Below are 22631 nucleotides of genomic sequence, written 5' to 3'. Positions count from 1 at the left end.
CTAAGATAAGCAACCTCTTTCTCCTTGATAAAAATAGATTGATTTCATCTAAATTTAAACCAAGGGATACATTACAAACATATGAGAAGGGAAGAAGTTGTCAGAACCAGACACACTGACATATTATTTCTTTCATAAGGTTCTCTTTGGTAATCTGGACGTATCTTCTGTCCAGTAATGAATGCAAACCAATAATTTAAAAGAAACTATGATATAACCAGTTTATGAAATACAAATAAATTGCCTATGTATACACTATGGGTAAATTCTTTAGTGATATCCCGCACCTACATAAAATGTGTGAAGTGCAATGTACTTTTCCTGTATCTCAGCAGAATTCTATTTTTGGACAGCTTGCATTTATTTTGAAACATAGTCCTTCTTTTAGCTCCCACTAGGTTTATATTGTGAGTGAATAGAGACTGTCTGGTAAAGGCCTCAGGAAGCAATGTAATTTTCAATTTGAGAACCAGTAATCCACATCTCCAATCTCTACTGCTCTGCATGCATAGATGCAGCTGTACGTCTGTTGCTAGAATTAGTATAATAAAGTATTTGGAACTATGCTTACAAAATAGCTTTTTAAAATCTATATTTCTATTTGGTACACTTTTCTTTATTGATTCAGATTCTTAAAATGGCTTAGACTAACAAGAACAACAATGTGTTGTAAATTCTTAGTACCACATCCTCCAAATTTATCCTCAATGGAACTAGATGTAAAGGAAGCCAAATGGATGGATAAACCAACAACAAGGTCCAGGGCCTGGATGACTCTATGTAGAATTAAAAAATTAATTAGGAAGGGAACTATAATTTGCAGGACTGACATCTATTTTATTTAACTTACATGTTTCAATGGGGGGCAATTAGAATTCAATTAAAATATTCACTTTTATTACTTCCCTGACTGACCTTGAAGTTAATGTCTGTTTTATTTAATTGCATCATCTATGAATAAATGTTAACCCTAGAATGTTATGGCCCATTATTTTCAATGCATTTTTAACTCCCCAACTGAACTACATCCATCAACTTATTATGTGCTGCCAACAGAGCAAGTGAGACTTTATTTCTTTGAGATAGACTAATATATAATAACAGAAACATCTCAAAAATTTGATAATTCTGTTTTTGACAGCGTTCAGTAAAAATAATTATGCTTTCAAGTCCAGTTTTGTAGTCTATTTTCACTGTAAAATCAGTAAGCAATAGCACAAATGGGATAATCACTTCAAAGTAATTGCTACTCCATCTGTAATTTCTGATAAATCCACTGACAGGAGCAAAACTCTTTTCTGCAGATATCAACAGTGGTTGCAGAATGCTCTTATCACAGCCACAAGACAAGTGTAGAGAACTGCAGCAATGTCAAGAGATTGGGACAAAAATTCATGGCTTTGTTCTGTGGTGAAAAACAGAACGTGACTAAAAGGCATTTCACAACTGTTGCAAAGGAACCATATTTTAAATAGCTCACTTTATACATATGTATTAATGGAGCACGAGGCCCTCACCTTAGGGGCAACTACCTGATATTACTTGCATTTATCAAGACCATTAGAAATCCAAGTTACATTTTCATGGCTCTGCATTCAGCTAAAAATCCACATTCTAAAGCCTTATCTGACAAACAAGAGCATGTTTTATATACCTTCAGAATTTCAAAATTGCCTGGATTCTTAAGAAAGTCTTTTAAAATAAAAAATTCTATTTTTATTTCTTAGTAAAATTTAAAATATATAAAAATAAAGCATAATTACTTGTTTCAAGAAGTGTTGGTATATAAAGGTCTTCTGAAAGCTACATTGAACCAAACTCTAACCCATAATTTATGAACACATTGTAAAAGAGTCACTACCACACCCACATCAATTAAGTATGAGTTAACCATTATCTGTTGATCTTACAGGCGGGAAAAAACTCCAGCCTTTCCTCACTAATCAACCCTACAATTAAAAAACTTAAACTTGTTACTCAGTGAATTTTTCCATAAAATAAGGTAAAAACAAATCTCCAAAATTTGATATTATCATATTCTTCTTTGAATATGAATTGAAATATCATATTCATAGGAATAGAATAGGCTTTTGGAGAAAAAAAAAACCCACCTATTTTAAAGGTACAGGAACATGAAGTTCTCTTTTATTCCCTGACTTCTTAAGAAGTAATATTGAGAAGAGTAGTAACTGCCATCACTATGAATGTAAGGGACTAAGACAACTTCTGATGATGTAGGGATGTATAATCTTCAATAAAGTTTCTGGAGAGATCCTAATCAGCTGCTCACTGAGAGTAGAATCATTTAGAATTTTGAATAAGAAAAGAGGCAATGAAAGACTTCGGTTTTCTGGAATCAAAACTAGTTTATTCTCAATCTCTTTATCATAAAGAAAACAGGGTTAACAATAAGATGATAGGACCTGTAAGGTAAAGAAATAAATATAGAAAGCAAAAGATATATAAAGGATATATAAAGGAGAAAACAACCCCTGTCTTAGAACTGAAACAGAGAAAATAGGACAATTTTTGAAGCTAAATTCTTTTTAAAATCTATTTTAACTGTGTGTTTTTTTTTCCCTAAGTTAACAATACAAAATCAGTGATTTTTGAAAGGAGGGTCAGGCACTGTTCTTTACACAGTACAGAATACAGGAGAATGTTTCTAGAAACACAGGAAAAGCCTGTACACAACAGCATTAGCTGGTAACATAGGCTTACTAGGTAGGAGTGCAGGAATGTGTTATAACCTCCACCAACTAGAAATGCACATGCCACACAGATATTCTTGAACTATAGATCTATACCTTAAGTTGCCTTGAGGTAAATTATTCCTGTTGTCATATTTAGCTTTCATTTCTCTGAAGAGCTGGGAAGTGAACTTTTCATCTGATAGCATAATTTGACAGGTTCATTCCTAACTTCCTCAAAACTTTCACACATGAAAGACTGTGTTAACAATGGTGAACTAGATGGATTCCTTGGATTTCCTTTTCCAAAAGAAAAAAAATTGTAAAAACTGCTTAATTTTTGTATAAAAAAATGAAAAGTGCAATAAATAATTGGTATTACTGCACCTCTAAAAGATTTGAGATTAATATACTTCTAATTTATTTTATAAAAGAGGAAAATTCATGTGATTTCATTATGCATCTACTTCTCTTTTTCCCTTGGCCTTTTTCTTCTTTTTTTTTAATTTCTTCATTTTTCCTGATATGTGATAATTTATCCAGTGTGGGATTTGTAGGGGGATGGAACCTGTAGACATACTGGGTAGAGTAACTCTTTTCAAGCTAAGTCAAGCTTATCAAGCTAAGTGATAAAGTTAAAAGACATTAATCCCAAAGGGATTCTAGCATATGTTTCCAGTGCAGTTTAACTGTGATCTCAGTTTATCTTCCTTCTTGAACATTCTTCAAGTATGTTCTAAACTAGGTTAGTTGATGCCATAAAATTTTAGAATTCTGAGTGGTAAAAGGATCTAAAACTTTTTATCGAAGTAATATTATCTACAATCTCTTGTGGGTTTTTTTTAAACATCAAAGATGTTTGTGTTCTAGTTAAATCTAGGATTCAAAGCAATTTAGCTCTGTCACTTCAAGAACAGAATCCTCAAAACAATCTTTGAAGAAATTTTTACCATTTTATCAGATAACAAGGCAATATTTCCAAAGTCACAATCCCCAAGTAAATCAACAGAGGTTTCTGAAAGCAAAGATCAACAGATCTGCTGGAAGAGGGTAAAAGACCAGAGCAGAAATAAAGGATCAGACTAGAACAAGAAGGACAAGAAGTCCTGCAAAACTTCCACCTGAAGAGCAAACAGCTATGGTTCTAACTACACAGATATGTCTTCAAAGCATTGAGTTTATGTCCTGTTTCGGCATGTAAGTCTGTAAAGTAATTGGGCATCTAGAACTTAAATTGTATCAAACATTAAAGAACAGTAAGTATATATTCTAGAACTAAAAATATACCACTTGTATGTCTTGATTTTCATATTGTTAAGATTATTTCTGCTCTTGACATCTCTTACTAAGCTGTCTTTCTTCCACTACTATTCAGCTCCAAGTTCTGACTATTTTTCTGTCTTTTTCACTATAGCCCATACTTTTTTCCTGTTTCACATTAAATGCTTAATAGTGCCCTCTTAGCCTGCTGCTTCCATTTAAATTTTCCTTTAGATTATGTGATCTCCCCAAATGGCAAAGTGATCTTTTCACTTTTAAGCCATCTCTCTCCTACTTTGTCTGTCTGTGGAATCTTCTTAACAGCACTCAATATCAGCTTTCAAACACTTTTCTGTTTTCAGGCATTGTCCCTTACTCTTCCTTCTAACTCCTGTTATCTTTTATGACAACAACATCCCTCCCATTTTCCAGTGTATAGGCTTAGAGTTAGAGAAGAGGGAATCTTATTCCTCTCTAATTTGTTTCTAAACTGACTTATGCAAAATCCCCTAAAAGATAGGAATTTGACGTTATATTCTGATTTTGACTGAAACATTGAAGAAGCAATTCCACACAACCCTGCATTCTCAAGGCAATAGTGTGCACTAAGAAAACTTACTCAGTATAAATGCTACTTTTGAAACATTAAGAAAATCTAGCAACATTGTGGACAAACCTACTTTAACTACATGACATAAAATCAACTTCAAGTATATTCTCATATATATGAGAAATGAAGTCTGCCATATCTTAAAAAGTACAGAGGTACTTAAGTTTTAGTGTTAATACTTAACAAGATTTAGGTGTAGATAACTATAGAAGTAAACTGACAGTAAATAAACTTGAACATCAAATTTTACTAAGGATCATATTGTAAGAAACTCAAAGATTCCTTCCAAATGTAACCCTCCTCCTTCCCTCACTTCCAAATTTGTATTACACCTTGTACTGCAGTGGAAACAATCTGCTTCAGGATGAGGCACTGTTAAGACCAGTATATGGAGTTACCAAGATTTAAAGTTGAATCTGTTACATGCATACTCTGCAAGTTGATTAGTATTAGTTAATCTGGAAAACACAACCAAAAAGGAAGGAGATCAAAAATGCATTTTCTTCTTGTGGTACAATAGTTAACAATTGTTCTATTATGCAGAGCTATATTACAATGTGTCACATGAGAAATGGCTATTACTGGAATTTCAGGAACACACATGTTAAAAACAATCAGTAATAGCTTCAATTTTAGCTGATACTGAGTAAGCTATTTCTGAATTTCTGGATTTCCACTGAAGAGAGGTATATTTCAAAGATAAAAGTATGATGTATCATATAGGCATCTTTAGCAGCAAGAAAATGGCACTGAAGATAAATATTCAGAAGTAGCTTTTATACATACATATATAGAGTGCTCAGGTTTGCTGCTAGATCATGGAATGTTTTTCTCTCATCATTAAAGCTTTTGAAATACACTCTAAAGGAAAGAAAGCTGATCTACTTATAGATCAACAGAAGGCATGTGAAAAAGGTTGCTAACAATACTTTTCTTGCATATAAGTGAGAGCAATTGGCATCCCATCTGGAAAACTACACTTCTCTGAGATAGAGAACTCTTGCCACTGGCAAGGTTTATGGTATTAATTTGTAATGGTGGATTTAGGGAAATGTACTAAACTAATGCTCATTTACTTGCATAATTATGTGTTTTCTACATAAAACGACAGGCTTTTACCTTGTCAATACGGGCCGTGAGTTAATGGAAAACAGGACAAGGCGGGTGTACAAGTACGCCAGCGCCGATGAATGTCAAGCTCAGGTTACAGATTTGCTTCTTGCATTAACAACTGTACAAAGTATCACCTAATGCATTACCCTTCAGACTCTTAAATCTGTTATTTTAAATATTTTTATTTAAGCTTTGATTATTAATCTAAAAGGCAGAAAGTTAAACTGTATCTTATCTTCTTTGCCACTTGATATGTTAAACAGCCTTCATACCTTAAATCCACTTTAATAAGGTATGCAATTATTAAAGCATTACAGAATGGCCCCAGAGCACAAAAGCTCCATTAAATTTGCTTACATCTAATTACGTCTGCCTGAGGCAGGTGAGAAATTGACTCTGATAAGATCTTTCTTTTACCTGTAGCCAAAAAATAAAAAGGAAAAATAACTCGGAGTGATTTTCTATCTAATTGCTATCTACAAGTATTTATGGTATTCGCTCTTCCAATGAATAGCCCACAAAGCACTCTTTGTGCACTAACCAGTGCATTTTCAGTTTTTTTAAGACTGTTGAATACAAAAGACAAGCTTATCTTGCTTCAGGCATGACAGGTCATCAATGCTGACTATCTGTGAAACAGTTTTATCTATTATTTAAATAATATATTTCCTTTAAAAAAATAATTCTGATGTGAAAAAACATGTTACATATGCTTTGTGGTCTTCATTTTTTTCTACATGACAGTATAGAATAAGAACACGTTCTATTTTCTGGAAATTTAACATAAATATATAAATATAAAAATATACAATAAATATAATATATATATATATATATATATATATATATATATAAATATGGCCTGAAAACAATTATTTAAGAAACTTTTTCCCCCCCAGTTTAAAACCAAGTGCTTTGTAGTAGAAAACATGGTATCCTATTGCTATATATTTCTAACTGACCTCCCAAAATTCAGGCAAATGTGAATAAATTACATTGCGTGTTACCTGTAATTGAATGTGGTATTTCTAATCATGTGGTATTTCTAATCATTCTAATCCTCCTCTCAGCCCTAGCAGATCCTACAGAACAATAGAGTGAGACCATCATAGTGATCATGTAAAATCTAGTTAGAAACTATACCAGATAAAGAGGGTAAAATAAATAAATTTTTTAAAAACAATTAATTTTTAAAAATTAATTTAATCAATCCAGTCTAAAGGGATTATAACTCAAATCTTGGTTAACAATGAAGGAGAAAATACTTTATTATAAAGCATTCTTTGAGAGCAATAGAGATTAGGTATTTGATGGGAAACTTGCCCAGGTAAACCAGACACTGGACTTCTAATGAAAGATTATGTAACACTATTTTCCAAATATACATCTTTAACCACTGATGCCTCTTGTATGATACAAACCACTGTTTCTACAGTGGACCAAAAGTTTATATCCAACTCCAAAAGAAAAGGTCCTTTGGTCACATTTTATGCTTAAAAACCTATTGCTACTCTAAAACAGAAAACTGCATAGGGGCCTGAAATGAATATATTGTATTATTAACTTGCTTCTCATGTGCTCCTTAGGCTTATAGAGCACATGATTTCATAAGCCTTCTTATGAAACTTCATTTGACCTTACCTTTACATTCAAGCAATAAACAGATAGGTTAGCTTTCATACTGACTTGCTTCAAGTTTTATAACTTCATTTTATACACCCGATAATGAAAAGACGTTGATTTTCTGGTATGCTAAGCAACTACATTTTAAATATTAAAAAAAAAATTAGAGGCAATGATGAATTATTTCTGTTTGCTCTTGCGATTTACCAACTCCAAGTCTGCTGTTACATAAAATATTTTGGCCTCATAATTACATCTTGTTTGATATTAACTTGATGTATTTCTATTAAAACTTTCATGGTTGCTTTGTAATATTGTCTAGTCACAAGCCTGTATCATCTATAAATGACAATACTGTGAATTACTGAATTATACATGCATCTTTACTGCAAAACAAAACCAAACCAGAACAAAAAAATACATGAGAGGAATTTAATGACTATGTTAGGAAGAACTGCTTTCCAGCTTTTCCATGTCTCCTTTAAGAATGAATTGCATCCTGTTAAATTAATTATTCAGACATCACGACTGGTATTGAGCCATTTTTTATCATTTTCTTGATAGTAACACTTCGTATCTTAAAGTGTGCAATAAAAATGCTGTTTTCCTCTGTTATGTTGTGGATTTGTCTGTGGGAAATTTCAGTAGACAATATTGCTCAGAATCTGAATACATACCAAAAGCTGCCACTTTGATGATTATGGCTTGAATGTTAGATGATATCATTTCTTTAAGGAGTATTTCCTGGTTCCAATGCCAGAGGTAAGCTAAAGGCTGAAGATTAAGCCTTCTGCACCTAAAAACAAACCAAAAAAAAGGATATAGCCAAGTATAATGCTTTTACACAGTATTATTAATGTAAAATTGATGAAAATATCTTTCTTTCGTATCCTAAAATAATTTTTGTTCTATTATTTCAATTACAACACTTTATTTTTCATATATCTCATTATAAACATTAAGTCTATTATATATTAAAAAAAAATAAACTTGTTCTGACTATGATTCATCTACATAAGACGCAACTCACTGAGGTAACAAGATCTGCACAGGAATGTAAGTAAAGCCACTGCAATCCTAAACCTTTTGGGACACAAAGCAATCAGCACCTTAGGAAGCCATCACTTTTGTGAACACAGCTAAGGACAAAGTTACTGCTCTGTGATAAATGTGGCACATGTTACTAGTACAATATGCTGAATTTGTTGCTGTGATTTTGATCAACACCCAAGGAAAAGAATCATTCAGGAAAATATATACAGCTTGTGATACAAATTAACAACTTGTTACTGTAAAGTTAATAATTTGTTTTGATACATATCATATATAGACAGCATTTGATACACAGCCTTTGATTGTTTATCAAATTAGAGAATCACTAATTTGCATCATTGATAGGTAACACTTCAATAAATTGTCAAGAACCATCAGTTGGTGATTAAATGTGTAAGGTCTCTGAAAAACGTAAACATTTAACTATGGGACTAGTTCAGAGTCCTTAAGATTTACATTTATTTGTCAATTATCATGTTTTTCCTAATACATGGTCTTTCTCACATATATGGGCATTCCTCCCTATCAGATGGACCCACTAGTATGATTGGGAAGACTATATAGTTAAATGCATGTTTAATGTTGACATGTAAATGCATAGTTAGCACCCAAATAATCTGACTGGTTTTCTTAATACTTTGATATGCTTTAACAGAGCACTAAGTTTTGTAATAGAACTATTTAGCAGCTCTGAACGTAAAGTAGTTACTTATATGCCTAAATTCAGCTAAAAAATTAGCTGAATTAATTGGGATGGCTCATATGAAATGACCTTATTGCAAGGGCTAAATCCACAGATCAATGTGAAGCATTTTATTTTAAAAGCTCGAAAATAAACATGCCTGTTTGAAATAATGTGATTTCCTGTCAATCTCTTAGCTGTGGTAAAGATGTAAAACAATCAGGAAAAGCAATCTTTTTTTATCCTACTAACATGTGAGGCAATTATTAAAATGTTCAAGTATGAAGGAAAAGAAAAAGGAGTAATTTCTGACTGCAATTTATCTATGTAAACTGTAAAGAAAACAAATGTGCGCTGTAACTTGCTGACGTGAGCTGAGTTGGCATAGCATTAATTTCACCATTCTTAGAGCTCATAAATTATTCCAGATACTTGCTTTCATCATCAACAAATCATTAATGAAATCATGAAACTATAATTAATTTTTAACACAGGTGGTTTTGCATTTCATCAGATATATACAGTGAAAATCTTTTTTCAGATCAAATGTTGGCCTACATAACAGACACAACTACCATTCCATAATGCTCTTTTTAAATTAAGACTCTTCAAAGAATCACGATCTATACAGACTTTTGCACACAATAGGAATGACAAATGGAAGCTCCTAATTAATAATAACAAATTTTAGATTTAAGGAATTAAGGAAAGATGTGCTCAGAAAGATTATCTTCTATCTAATTCCTTATAAGAAGTCAGAGGATGTTCCTCTAACACAAAACATGTGAAAAACAGAGGGACTTTACCACAACACTGTAATCACTGAAACTGAGTGAGCTTCCTGTTAAAATCAAAGAACTGAACCTATTCACATATTTTATTACCAAAACTCTGAGTATTTTCAACAGATGAAGAGAGATCTGAAGAGGAGTCAAAACTCCTGGTAAGATTTTTCCTCATGAACACATGGTTTCAGGAGGGAAAAAAGGAAAAAAATAAATGAAAAAAACAAATAATTAATGAATAGAATGCATTTGGTATCATAGAACATGAGAAATTAGGCAACTGTCTCTGCTTTAAATTTGAGTTAGAAAGCAGATAAGTACTCTCCAGAATGTGCATTCTAAAAAAGATTATTATTTTCTTACACATCTTCCACTCGAACTCTCTGGTAGTCAGAAAGAATGGCTCCCACAGATACACCCTCTACTCCTTCTTTGTCCTGAAAAAAGACATGGAATATCAATGACATAGTATATAATGTTTTATGCTGCAGAGATTCAATATCTCACTTGCAAAATCAACCAAGAATAATTATTTTTTCTGTGTCCAGAACACAGAACAGAATAGGCTGAAATGCAGTTCTGCCACAGAAGGGAGCAGCTCAGCAGACCTGCTACATGGCTATTACTCTAATGCAGTCTACTTGACTCAAGTACCATTCTAGAAAAGAAATAACCAAGGTAACTGAAAAGTATCAGACGTAACAGATTATCCTGAGGTTTTCCAGACATCCTGAAAATTCCTTCCAGCTTTTGCCTATAAGTGACAGGTTAGCTAGTCCACCTACAAATAATTACCAGCAGCATACATCATACAATTAACTGAATTGTTAGCATTTTCCATGGTACACAGCACAAGAGAGTGCGAGATTACTCTTTTTATCTTAACACCAGAACAAGAAAACTCACAGGAAACTTACTCAACATCATCTTTTAAAAATTCTACTATAAAAAAAAGGTTTTCCAAGACACATTTTCTCTGTTTCATTTCAATTACCTAAGCCAACAAACGGCACTTTATTTTTTCTCGTAAATCCACTGAGAATGTAACATTTGGAAATGAACATAGTTCTAGTATTTTGTAAGATCTTGCATTTTTAAATTGCTTGATTCCCTGTCAACCTGCTGAACTTTCTTTTTCTAAATTTTGCTCCACCTAGACTTCGGTAAAAATTGTTTTCCTCTTTTAATCGAGGTCGATCACAACTACACACCATGATTTACTTTCTGGACCTGTTCCAAATCCTGCGAAGTTTGCAGTATGATTTTACAACAAAATTTTCAGTTATATACCTGTTGATGCATCTTGCCCTGCCTTTCTCTTTTGGCCTACTCTATGATCTCAGAAGTCCTGCTAAGCCTTGGCCAAGCAAGCTGAGCAGTGAAATGCCCCTGACTGTATCAGCTGGACAGTGAAACATTGCTGAATGTACCAGGAGTTTTTGCCTGGTCAAAACAATTCTGACTGCAATGTGCACATCAGCTGCCAAGATGGGCAACAAAGGATAAACTAAATTTTTCTGAATCATAGTCCAAGCAAAATGGCAGCATTGTTACAAAGTTCAAAATCAAATCAGTCTTTGCCTGATGGGTTGCTGAATTTAAAATTCAGTTCCTGTTTCTTATTAATAAAATTGTACAGGAGGTGTTTTATTCCAAATTATAGTATAGTGAAAAGTGTTCTGGTTTACGCCTGTCTGGGATATTCTTCCCAAATCTATCATCTAACTCTTTACATTGACTGTCACCTCATTTTTGCCCAACAAAATTATAAGTTATTCATGCCCAATATACATTCCAGATCCAAGAAATTCTATTTATCAAAATTCCTACATATAGTAATCTAAAAAATACATCCCTATTTAAATGATGTACTTCCCCATGTCATTAATGGATAGATCCATTAATATGAAGCTTAATGCCAAATCCAACAGTGTTCAGGTTGATACCCAAAAGCAATAGGAGTGAAAAAAATTTAATTTTCACTTTACCCAATGATGGATCCAATAATTATTATCATCATTATTATTACTAGTATCCACACAATATTATTTCTGCTTCCCTTTGAGTTTTCACGGCAATATTTCAAAGCTCTTTTTAGAATAAAGGTAAATCACAGATACTTCAAGTTACTCAACTCACCCATCTACAATAACATTGCTTAAAAAGTTAACACAGTTGTACAAGCAGAATTTTCTTTAAATAAATTTGATGAATTGATTCATGAAGCCTTTTTGAATTTTCAAATATTTCTAAAGTGTATTCTCTGTACTCCTTTATTTCATGCTATTTGATATGCAGTCTACTTGTACTGCTAAAACTGCACCTAAGTTGCATTCTTCAACATTCTTTTTAAGATGGTTAGAAAGTTGTGTAACAGACTTGGAAAACATGATGGATATTAACAAGATAAATACTGTTTGTGTTTATTTTTATGTAAAAAAAATAACCCCAGCAATTCCTTCAGAATGTTCTCTGTCACAATGTGCAGACATCAACCAATATGTCCAAAAATATTACCTATATTTTTGTTTATGTTATTAATTCATCACAGTTCTAATTTACCAGAGGCAAAGTATGCCATCAGCTAAGTTCAGTAAGTAATGTTTTTGAAGTGTCTGATACAAACAAACAGAAGGGTGTACAACTGCTGTCTCACAGGCAGATTAATCTCTATGGCCATATAAATCCATAGATCATCCGCAGTTTTCCACATTCCTTTATCACAGAATCATTCAATGGTTGAGTCAAAGGCCCATACAACCTGGCCTTGAACATTTCTAGTGATAGGGCACCCACAACTTTTCTGAGCAACCTGTTTAATAACACATGCATTTCGCGTACCACATCAAAACAAATGAGATTATGTTCATTATCATCCTAACATTTATTATAATGCATAGCAGATATGTAGTTGCCACAATATTTTCATTATATATATTTGCACTATGCACACTCTTCTTTCTCTAACAATGGGAAACAAATAGTTGGATGAGAGATATTACAGAGTAATTATATCGAGAGATATTACACAGTAAGTATACCACAAACTTCAAAAAAATGATGGTACTCCCATAATAAACAAATATGGAGTGAAATCTTATTTCCCAAATAAATATTGTCTCCTGTTCATCCACGAGGATGGTGACTGACTTGCCCAATACACTTTTAACAAGCTGACAGAGCCATAAAAATATTTTTTATTCATTTTTTTTCAAGTTCTGACAAAATACATGCATCAGCAAAGATACTTGCTAAGAAAACTCCTTCAAATTAAAAAAAAAAAAAGTAAATGGAAGTAGAGACTTAAATGTTCTGTTCTTACCCAAACACAGTACTTCTATACTAAAATGATTTATTTCACAAACCTACTTGTTTGGGATTTAAAAATTCTATTGATGAGTCCCAGGAAATTTCATAACCATCCTATCATCATGGAATTTTAAAATCCACAGAAGGTCACATAACATATACTAAATGACTATTGAAACAGTGGCCCAAACATGAAACTAATGCATCAAGAAGATTTCTCATAGGTTTTGTTTTGAAGTTGTTTGGGTGTTTTTTACTATACAAATCTGTAACACATTGGATGTGCATGATTATGAATGCATATATATATATATATATATATATATATATATATATATATATATATAGGTACACAAGAAAGCACAAGTAGGTACATGTGTATGCAATATACCTTGATGTTAGTAATGCAAAAACAAGGCTATTATTGGCTGCTTGCTTGCACCTTATGTTAAATCTGATTTAAATAATAACATAGAAGATTGTCTGCACTTATTCTGGTTTACTTCCTCTGATAATACATAAGTTTTAATTGTCTTTTGAAATGACAGTATATCATGTCATTTTGCAGTTGTGGTTAGCATTCCTGTTTAAAAAATTCTCACAGGTATTTATTTATTGCCATCTCTTTTCATCCAGTTCTGCTCATGGTAAACAGCAAATATAAACTTTCATCACTGTCTAGACAATAGCTTCCATGAGAAGAAATACCAGTATAACTAATATATGCTTTGAAATGGGAGAACTAGTTAATATATTTAAATTCAGTGAAATGGAATGAATTCAATCCCCTTATTTTTTCCAGTTCAACAAATGAGGGCTGGAGTGGCACAAATTCAAGAAATAAGAAGATTTGAAAGGAAGAAGGAGGGAGGTAGAAGAAAAAAACCTGTTATCTAATAACCTTCATAAACTCCTCAACTGGATAAAGCTTACATAAAGCCTTGTCCTACAGTATATTCAGCTCAGCAGTTGAAGCATGCAAAGAGTACTAACTAAAAGCTACTTCTTCCCTGGACTTATTCTTTGGTATTGAAAGAATTATTAGACACCTTGCAAACAGACAGATTTGCTTGACTAAGAGTTGATCGTCATTAGCAGAGAATCCATTCCAGAATCAATAGTGCCATCACTTTTAATGTGGAATCTGATCAGGTTTGGTACCATTAAAAGCATGTTCACAAAACTCCACTCAGCAAGGGTAAACCAAGCTGACATCTTCAGGTAAACATCAGGGATTTGCACTGAAGGAAGTGAATTTGGGAAAATTCAGAAGGAAACATATTACATGCTGTATCATTTAAAAAGTAACAGATAACAGAAAAAACATCTGAGGAGAGTTAATATGAAAAGGTGTTTTTTTCTTATATTGAGTGGATTTGTAAATTATTATTTTTAAAAGCATCATATACTGTTAATTTAAGAGATTATTTATCTTTGTTAAACTTTACTAATATGTTTCTAGTGCAATAGGCTACTCTAAAATAAAAATAAACTGCTTCTCTGGAATATTTGGATAATTCAGAAAGCACTTATACTCATTACAATATCCTCTGTCACCAAGTATTACAACACAAAACATGCAATGTGCATATAAAATCACATCCCAAACACAAATGTACACAGATGCTAACAAAGTTTTATTTTCTATATGATATTTTAGAACTTATTTTTCCCCTTTAGAGCTATGAAAAGTATTCATTTCAAAAGGCAAATAGAAAAATAAACTTTTAAAAAGCAACTAAATAGGACAATTTTTAGTTGTTTTTTTTTATGTACCTAAGATTGTTATTAGCTATGTTTTAAAAGTAAGTGAAAGGACACAATTATTCTGTATCTTGTTATAACAGTGAATTTATTCCTGTTCAGAGGACAAGACAATAATCTTCATAAACAATTGTGTTAGAGCAGCTAATTGATCTTTGAAACTGTAACTGTACTAAAATCCACAGTTTATGTTTAAGGTATCCTAGTCTTAAAGTTATTTATTATTTCAAACAGCTTAATGAACAAAAAAATTCAAAACTGTTGTTCTTTGTGTATTATAAATTACTGCTGGCTGCATTTTCTATCAGGAAATAGTATAAAAAATTTAACAGTCTTGCAAAAACTCCAAAACATCACTGGTTTTTTTAAGGTGCCTCTGTTACATCCATGTAAAATTCTAACATATAGCTTCACAGCTAAATTGAATGATAAACAGATTAATTTACACTAGCCCACTGTTATTTTAATTTTGCTTTTTTTTTCCAATTAATGATTGTAACAATAATCTGAGGAAATTATTACACGTGCATTGTAGCATTAGTACTGGTAGAAGTATTCTACTAGTAAATAAATAATGTATTGCAGTGGTATAGGCATGGAGGCTTTCTATAATTTCATATTTTAATGTCTTTACCTGACCCTTTCAGAGTTCAGCAAAAAGAAAATTAGTGCTAATGTTTTCAATTTAATTAGTATATTACATGCACTGTAACTATTAGTGGAAAATGTTATATTAATGAATGTAAAAGTTAGCTGTAAATTACCTCAGAGTTATTATCAATTTCCCAAGTTACTGCTCCTTAAGATAACCCTCTCCCTATGGTCCTTCCGGTAATTTTTCTTTGCCTGATAAACATGATGATTAAACAGCACACAGTGCAAACCTTTGATACTTTTTAAATTAAATCCATGCCCAGCCTAAGGGCTGTGTCTGATTTCAACTAAATGTGTCAGTTAATCAGATAAAAAATTATCAGCAACTCAAAGAAACAGCAGCCTTAGGCTTCATCAGTGCCAGAGAAAGCTGAACAAAATAAGACATACAGACAATATCACATTATGAGTAAAGGTTACTGCTAAGCCTATCACTGCACAGCACTATTCATCACCTCAGTGATGTCTATCTTAAATGAAATATTGCATACAACAGCCAAAATATTAACAAAGAAAAATGAAGGGCTAAACCTGTGCCTATGTCTATTCATGTGTATTGCAAAAAAATTTGAGCACTGCCATTCAGAAAAATGCAGAATATCCCTAAAAATTTACTGTGTAGAACAGCTCTTTGTAAGAAAATTAAGGATAAACAGCTGAAGAACGGTTAAACTACATTCAATTTTTTATGTGTGCTTCACAGCTTTGTCACAATAGAGTTCATTTTTTATGAACCCAGATATAAAATATAGTCTTTAAATGACATTGTCGTTCCAATTAATATCCTTCTTAAAGCTTGTATGAATAACTGAGAACTGTTATCCAAACTTAAATTAATTTTTAAGGTCCTTTGTGCCTAAATAATGATTTCTATACAGTTGCAAAACTTCAAATTAAAGCACAACATATTTGCAGGTGGGTGACTGATAATATACACCTTACTAGCAGGATTTTGAGGCTTCTACCATTATTTGAGTGGAACACTCTTAAATATGATCTTTGCCTTATAATTTCTGAAGCATTATAAGATCACTGATTATAGAGATTCCAAACAGAGTATGTGTTTTTTTTCTAAGCTTTGATATGTCTGTCTGATACAGCTGCAAGTAATCAAAGACAGTATGGAAATATTCCTGAGACATAAGGATATAATAACTCTATGTCAAATTGAAAACCCACTATTTGGTAAGGCTCTGAAGGCCAGCTACAAATCATATAGATCGTCTTAGCGATTGCAGATCACTACACATCATCTGGGACTTTCTTATCTTCCACACAGGGACCTCAAAACACATATATCTCATGCCTTCATTCCTCAGGAAGAAGTAGTTCCAAAACCAGGTGGGAATTAACATAATGTGGATTTACATGAAATCCCTGTGTGAACACTCTCATTATTAAGTTCAGAAGTCTTCAGTGGCCTTATCTCAACTTGCTTTGGAAGAAAATTACTGAATAATGGTATCTACACAAGTTACTATGTAACTAATCTACTTTAAGAGCTAATTAGATACATTTTTATAAAAGCTCTTCATAGGACATAGGCACCCTACCACCCACCTTTAAGCAAAACTGATGGCCTAACTTCCAGAGTTTTACAAATGCAATAACTGAAACCCTGCACACCCACCACACACACACACACAGCCCCACCAACTATTAATTCAGTGTAGGGGTGCCTTCAGTATCTGGCTGAATCTCACAATAACCACATTTAATTAGGATATGCTCCTCTTCCTACCTAGAAGAGTGCCAAATGTTTAGGGTGATGGTGCAGGCATAGTTTGTTTGCACATAATCACATACACACATCACAGCAAAGAAAAAAGGAAGGGGAGCAAAAGAGACAGAAATAAAACTCTCAAAGTCTAAGATCAAACAGAAGCATATCGAAAAGGCTAGAATTACATTCTAAACAGGAAAAATGGAAAACCAGGAAAAATCTTCCGCTATAGCCACATACCACACCATAAAGGCAAGTCTTCCTGATATACTCATTCTCCATTTAGTTGCACTTACAAAGTGAACAATTAGTCTTATTAATTAGAAATCATTAATTAATTAATTATTTCTTTATTTTATATATTAACTATTTTCACAGAATTCAATAAACTTGCTACATCCCTTTAGATCCCACACTATTTCACAATTTTTTTTTCTAAATTATTTCATTTAGATTAATTGATTTATTTTTCCAATTAAAAAAGTGTCAAACTAAACCCATTAGGCATTTGGTAAAATCTAATATAGTTAGACATATTTATCAAAAAACATAGAATATTAAAATAAAAGTCAACAGACATAGACTATTTTAAAGGCTACATAAAGAGTTTTCTATAGAACTGGCCTTTTTTCTTTAAACCTATTAACTGAGTAACTGTCAACTGAGGCCTACATTCCAGCCACAGGGGTACAAAGATTTTGACAATGAGGCAAAAGTCTCCAGCTGAACAAATTTTTTTTTTAAATTGCATTTTGTGCAGAGAATTGTTTTCAAATAAAAGTCTGCTTCCCTTTTGGGACTTCCAACTCTTAAATATTCAAATAATTACAGAGCAAATTTGCCTGCAGACACTCCTTTCAGGAAATCTTATTTACAAAATCACCTCCACAAAGACTGATTATTTAATTTAATAGCCAAAATTAACCTGAATAGTCAACTCCAGATTGAATAAATGACATTAAATCAGAACAACAAGATGCCAGTGAACAACTACGAAACAGTCAAGTAATCATGCATGTTTCTGTTCTGAGCTATACTGAATATTTAAAGTGCTGGTGATTTTATGTGTAACTATTTTGCAATCCAGAGCAGTTATACTCATCCAGAATTGGTAGTTCAAATCTATAATTGGATTTAAAAGCTAGGATTTTAACCTACCAACATGTATAAATGCTTCAGAATGAAAAAAAAAAAAAATATTTGTGTTATGAAGGCAGGTACTGGCCTTTATTACTATATCACAAATCAATGTCTTGCTGAAGACAAACCACTTACTAAATCAAGAGAAGGGTCAAAGGAATATTATTAGTTTGTATGTTTCTAGTTAAGAGAACTTTCATGGTTTAGATAACGAAACTCAGTTCACTTGCATCAGACTCTGACCTCAGACAGGCAGAATTTAATTTTTGGATTTCTTTTTTTAAATAGTATCTTTAACAAACTGTAAGAGCCAAAAGACAGATGTAAACTAAATTTTTGAAGACACATGGTCGTTTTCCCTTGCTTTGACCACACAGCCTCCATGCAGACCAACTTCTAGATGCTAATGGCAAGGTACCCCTCCACAACGAAGACCAGCAAGACATGGATCCAGTACAGCAACTACAAAACTGAACACTCTCTTGCTCTGGTTATCTGAGGTATAAAACATTGGGTCATTCAAGTCACTAACGTACATCCATTCGGAGAAGTTACTCTAGGAAGATACCCTACAAGAATTGTCTAGTCTCATTTGTTTCTATGTGAGTATTGTCAAAGCTGTGTTACTTAATGAAGTATTTCAGAACACATGCTGGCAAATACTGAGGCATGTAAGTAACTTGATTCTTGTTAGTAATTCTGTGAGCAAACAGTCCTTTTTGAGAAAGTAAAGCTGTAGGCATGACGTGATACCTACTTTTCCTTTTTAGTTATTTTACCACATTCAATAGCAGAAGGCTCAGAACTATGGAAGAAAAGCATGTCTTAAATGAAAATGAGCTATTTTTTCCATTAGAACTAAATCTTCTCTCCCTTATGCTTTCTTGCAAACAAATTTGAAAAAAAAATCTTTTTTTTCTCTAAAATTAACTCTTAGATGTCACAATGTGACAGCAAGGTAGTTGCCTGCTTATTTTCACACATTCTAAATCATGTAAGAATTTCTAGTTAAATAAGTCAATTTCACTTACATTAACAATTCTGATAAGCAGATATGTTTATATATATTTAGATGATTAATTTTCCCATATACTACCTCTTTCAAAACTGCATTTCATAGCTCTGAAATCTGCATAATGTGCACTGATATACACACACACTCACACTCTTACACATACATGCATTCTCACATTGCCAGTGAACTCTAGCTACTTTAAAAGGAAAAATACTTTCAATAGGACAGTTTCCTTATACTCTTCTTATGACTTCAACTCCTAAGAACTGTACAAACCTTTACCATTTAGAGAGTATCTTTTCACAGTAGAGAATGTTCAGCCTTTGCAATGACCAGTTTTTGTAGAAAAGAGCTCCTGAAAGTATTTGTAAATCAGACTCTCTACCAATATTTTACTGTCAAATTAAGCTTTTCAGCAACTAGCCTTGTAGAAATAACACCTGCAGCATACTGTGCTGGAATAAAATATCACATTCTGCAAGAAAAAGTAAATTTTCACTTAAGGTTGATGAAGATATAAAATTATTCAATGTAGTATTTGAACAAGTCATGCAAACACAGTCCAAAATGTTCATTACCACTTACCTGAAATATCAATCACATTCAGTAATCTGAAGTACTTGAATAAAAAATATATTGTAAAACAGGCAGGAAAAACGAAGTTTCAACCTAAAAGTTCCTTGATGAAAAAGCAGACATTTTATCAGTGTCTGCATATTTTTAACTTAGACCCTTACAAACAGCTAATTCACATCTACCTGTATGCTGAGTCATGTCTAACATGAACATACTTTATAACTAATTTATCATGTGAAGATGCAAAAGATTTGTAATCCTCCCTGAACTGTCACAAAAAATATAACACTGAAGTACATGTAATTAAGTGAATAATGAATTCAGAAATTTTAACTGTTGACAGACAAATTAAAAACCCTGAGGCTTTCACAGGTTTTTTTAGTTTAAAATGGTATCTTCTCTCAAAGTGCCAAAGTCTTTTTTTATTATAGAACAAGTATTATAGCAAATATTATTATAGTGACATGAGTTATTGGAATGTGAAATTACCTGATAATGAATGTATGAGAAAAAAAGGCATGGTTGAGGAAGTAAGATTGACTAGATTTCATTTGGTATTTCTCTAATGGGAAACTGTAGGCCACTATGGTCAAACAAACGTCAGTTGGCAAGAAAGGTGTACAATATTCACCTGAAAGTTTACTGCAAAAGCAATGTCACTTCTTCTGCTATATGTGCACATTTGTTGGTAAATTGTGTCCCTCTAAAAATTTCTTCAGAATTTCATACACCCATTTTCAAACTACTAAATCATTATGCTGCTATTACTTCTATGAGCAAATATTCTTGGCATGGACTGTGAGTACACAAAAACTCACACAAGATCTCTAATAAATACTACAAATTTCAATTTTTCCCAATGACAACATGTTTTAGACAAACTCTCTCAGAAATATTCCTTTTATCTGCACTGCTAATAATCCTCTCTTCTGATCTTACAATCACTCCTCCTTTCATAAAAGCAGAACACAGGATTTTCAAAAACTGGAGGAAAACAGTCTATTGAAAACACAAGTCAAAAAGAAAAGCCTCTTTCTTTTTGTATTTGGAACAGAAACCTCATGAACTCTCCTTTAATCTTGAACAACATTTTTGTTACTTCTCCAAAAGTCACCAGGGATTGGAAATGACTTAAAACTGTTAGGAATCTCAACAATGCAATACCTGATATTTGTTTCATCAAATTAAGTTGGTATGGTAAGGTTCTTTATCTTTCTTTTGCCTAAATAACATTGATTTCAGAAATCATATGAAAAAGAAAACAGTGAATAAAACTGAATTTAATCAAAGCATACTCATGATTTTCAAATTTTTCTATAGCCTTTAGAAATTTAAAACAATCCTGATAAAATATTCTTTAAAACTCAACCTCCTCACTTTCTACACTGATATACATTTTGGTCTAATTTTTGGAAGTGATACGCTTTAAATTTAAGTATTGACACAATAATTACTGTTTCAGCTCTACAGTGTCTACAATGCAGTTTCCATAATAGGAATTCATTGAGGATTTAAACTTCTTGAGCAAAACAAAGAGAACTCTGCACATACTTAGTGCTATTTATGCTACTCATTTATGTCATCATTTGCTTATATTGATGAATAAAATGAAACCTTCAATAACATTTTTCCCAGAATGCAGAGAAGCACAAAATGCCACACTGTGATTTTCAGGTTTGATTGTCTTATAAAGTGCATTTGTTCGGGTATTTTTCCATCACTGTTCTTTTTTGTGTTTGAAAAAAGACAAGGTCACCTGGCATTACTAAAATGATAGCAATGATTCCAAGTCTAAAGAGAAACATTCCAAAACAATATCAAATTATGCTGACAAACATATCAGTATACTATGAGCAAAGGTATAAAATGGGAATTTGGAGGCAATGAGTGTAACAGTCTTGCAGGATACATTAAGATACTCCTTAATATTTTTAGTACCAGAACAAAACATTTTGAATCAAGATAAAATCACTACATCATGAATGTTAATATCAATCTGTGAAAAATAATATCATATGACTAGAACAGACCACCACTTTAGGGAAAAATATAATGTTCAAGTGGATTGTTCTTTTAGTAGCGTAATGGAAAGGCATTCCACCTAGTCCCAGAAGAAAAATCAAAATATGCATTTAAATGGGAATACTAAGCAATGGATACAACAAAATAAACTCCTCAGAACTGTAAAGAGCTACATTTATATACACACACATGTAAACACAGGAAGCTATGTATATAAAATTCTACTTATACATATTTATTTAATTCTATACATATATACTTATGCACATAATTTTAAATTTTAAAAGTTAAGTTTCTAGCTCTAGGCTTATCTCGCAAATATCAAGATGCAGTCACATCACATATTCTGGTTTTGGTCACAATTTCAAATAATATATACAACTCAGCTCTATGCAAGAAGTTGTGAGTATTCTTTTTTAATTTTCTGCACATTTTGTGCCAGACCATATTCTAAACAGCTTTTACAAAGTGATAATGTTTCACTGACAGTGTTTTGTGTACTTCACATAAAATTAAATCTCAGACAAACCTTGAGAAAAAGAAAGCAGAAAGCTAAGCAATACAGCATGTTGCTCTTTTTGACCCACAAACGATTATCAGTTATTTTAGAAG

General features: G+C 32.4%; 1 protein-coding gene across 6 annotated transcripts in view; it reads right to left on the bottom strand.

The window, feature by feature from the left end:
• Positions 1 to 22631, bottom strand: part of DPH6 (diphthamine biosynthesis 6) — a 186088-nt gene that overhangs the window by 135320 nt on the left and 28137 nt on the right. For all 6 annotated transcript variants that reach the window (XR_003946214.2, XM_050975613.1, XM_030240291.2 and 3 more), the window contains exons 4-5: positions 10180 to 10253; positions 7974 to 8092 (exon numbers count right to left, since the gene is read on the bottom strand). Coding sequence is in view for 5 of the 6 variants with exons in the window: in XM_050975613.1 (XP_050831570.1) it covers positions 7974 to 8092; positions 10180 to 10253 (193 nt within the window). In the remaining variant the exon portion in view is untranslated. The remainder of the gene's footprint in view (positions 1 to 7973; positions 8093 to 10179; positions 10254 to 22631) is intronic.

This window comes from Serinus canaria, chromosome 5, assembly GCF_022539315.1.
Source record: "Serinus canaria isolate serCan28SL12 chromosome 5, serCan2020, whole genome shotgun sequence".
NCBI classification, from domain to species: Eukaryota; Metazoa; Chordata; class Aves; order Passeriformes; family Fringillidae; genus Serinus; species Serinus canaria.
Note: the sequence above shows the minus strand (reverse complement) of the source record. Positions and strands in the feature narration are given on the sequence as shown.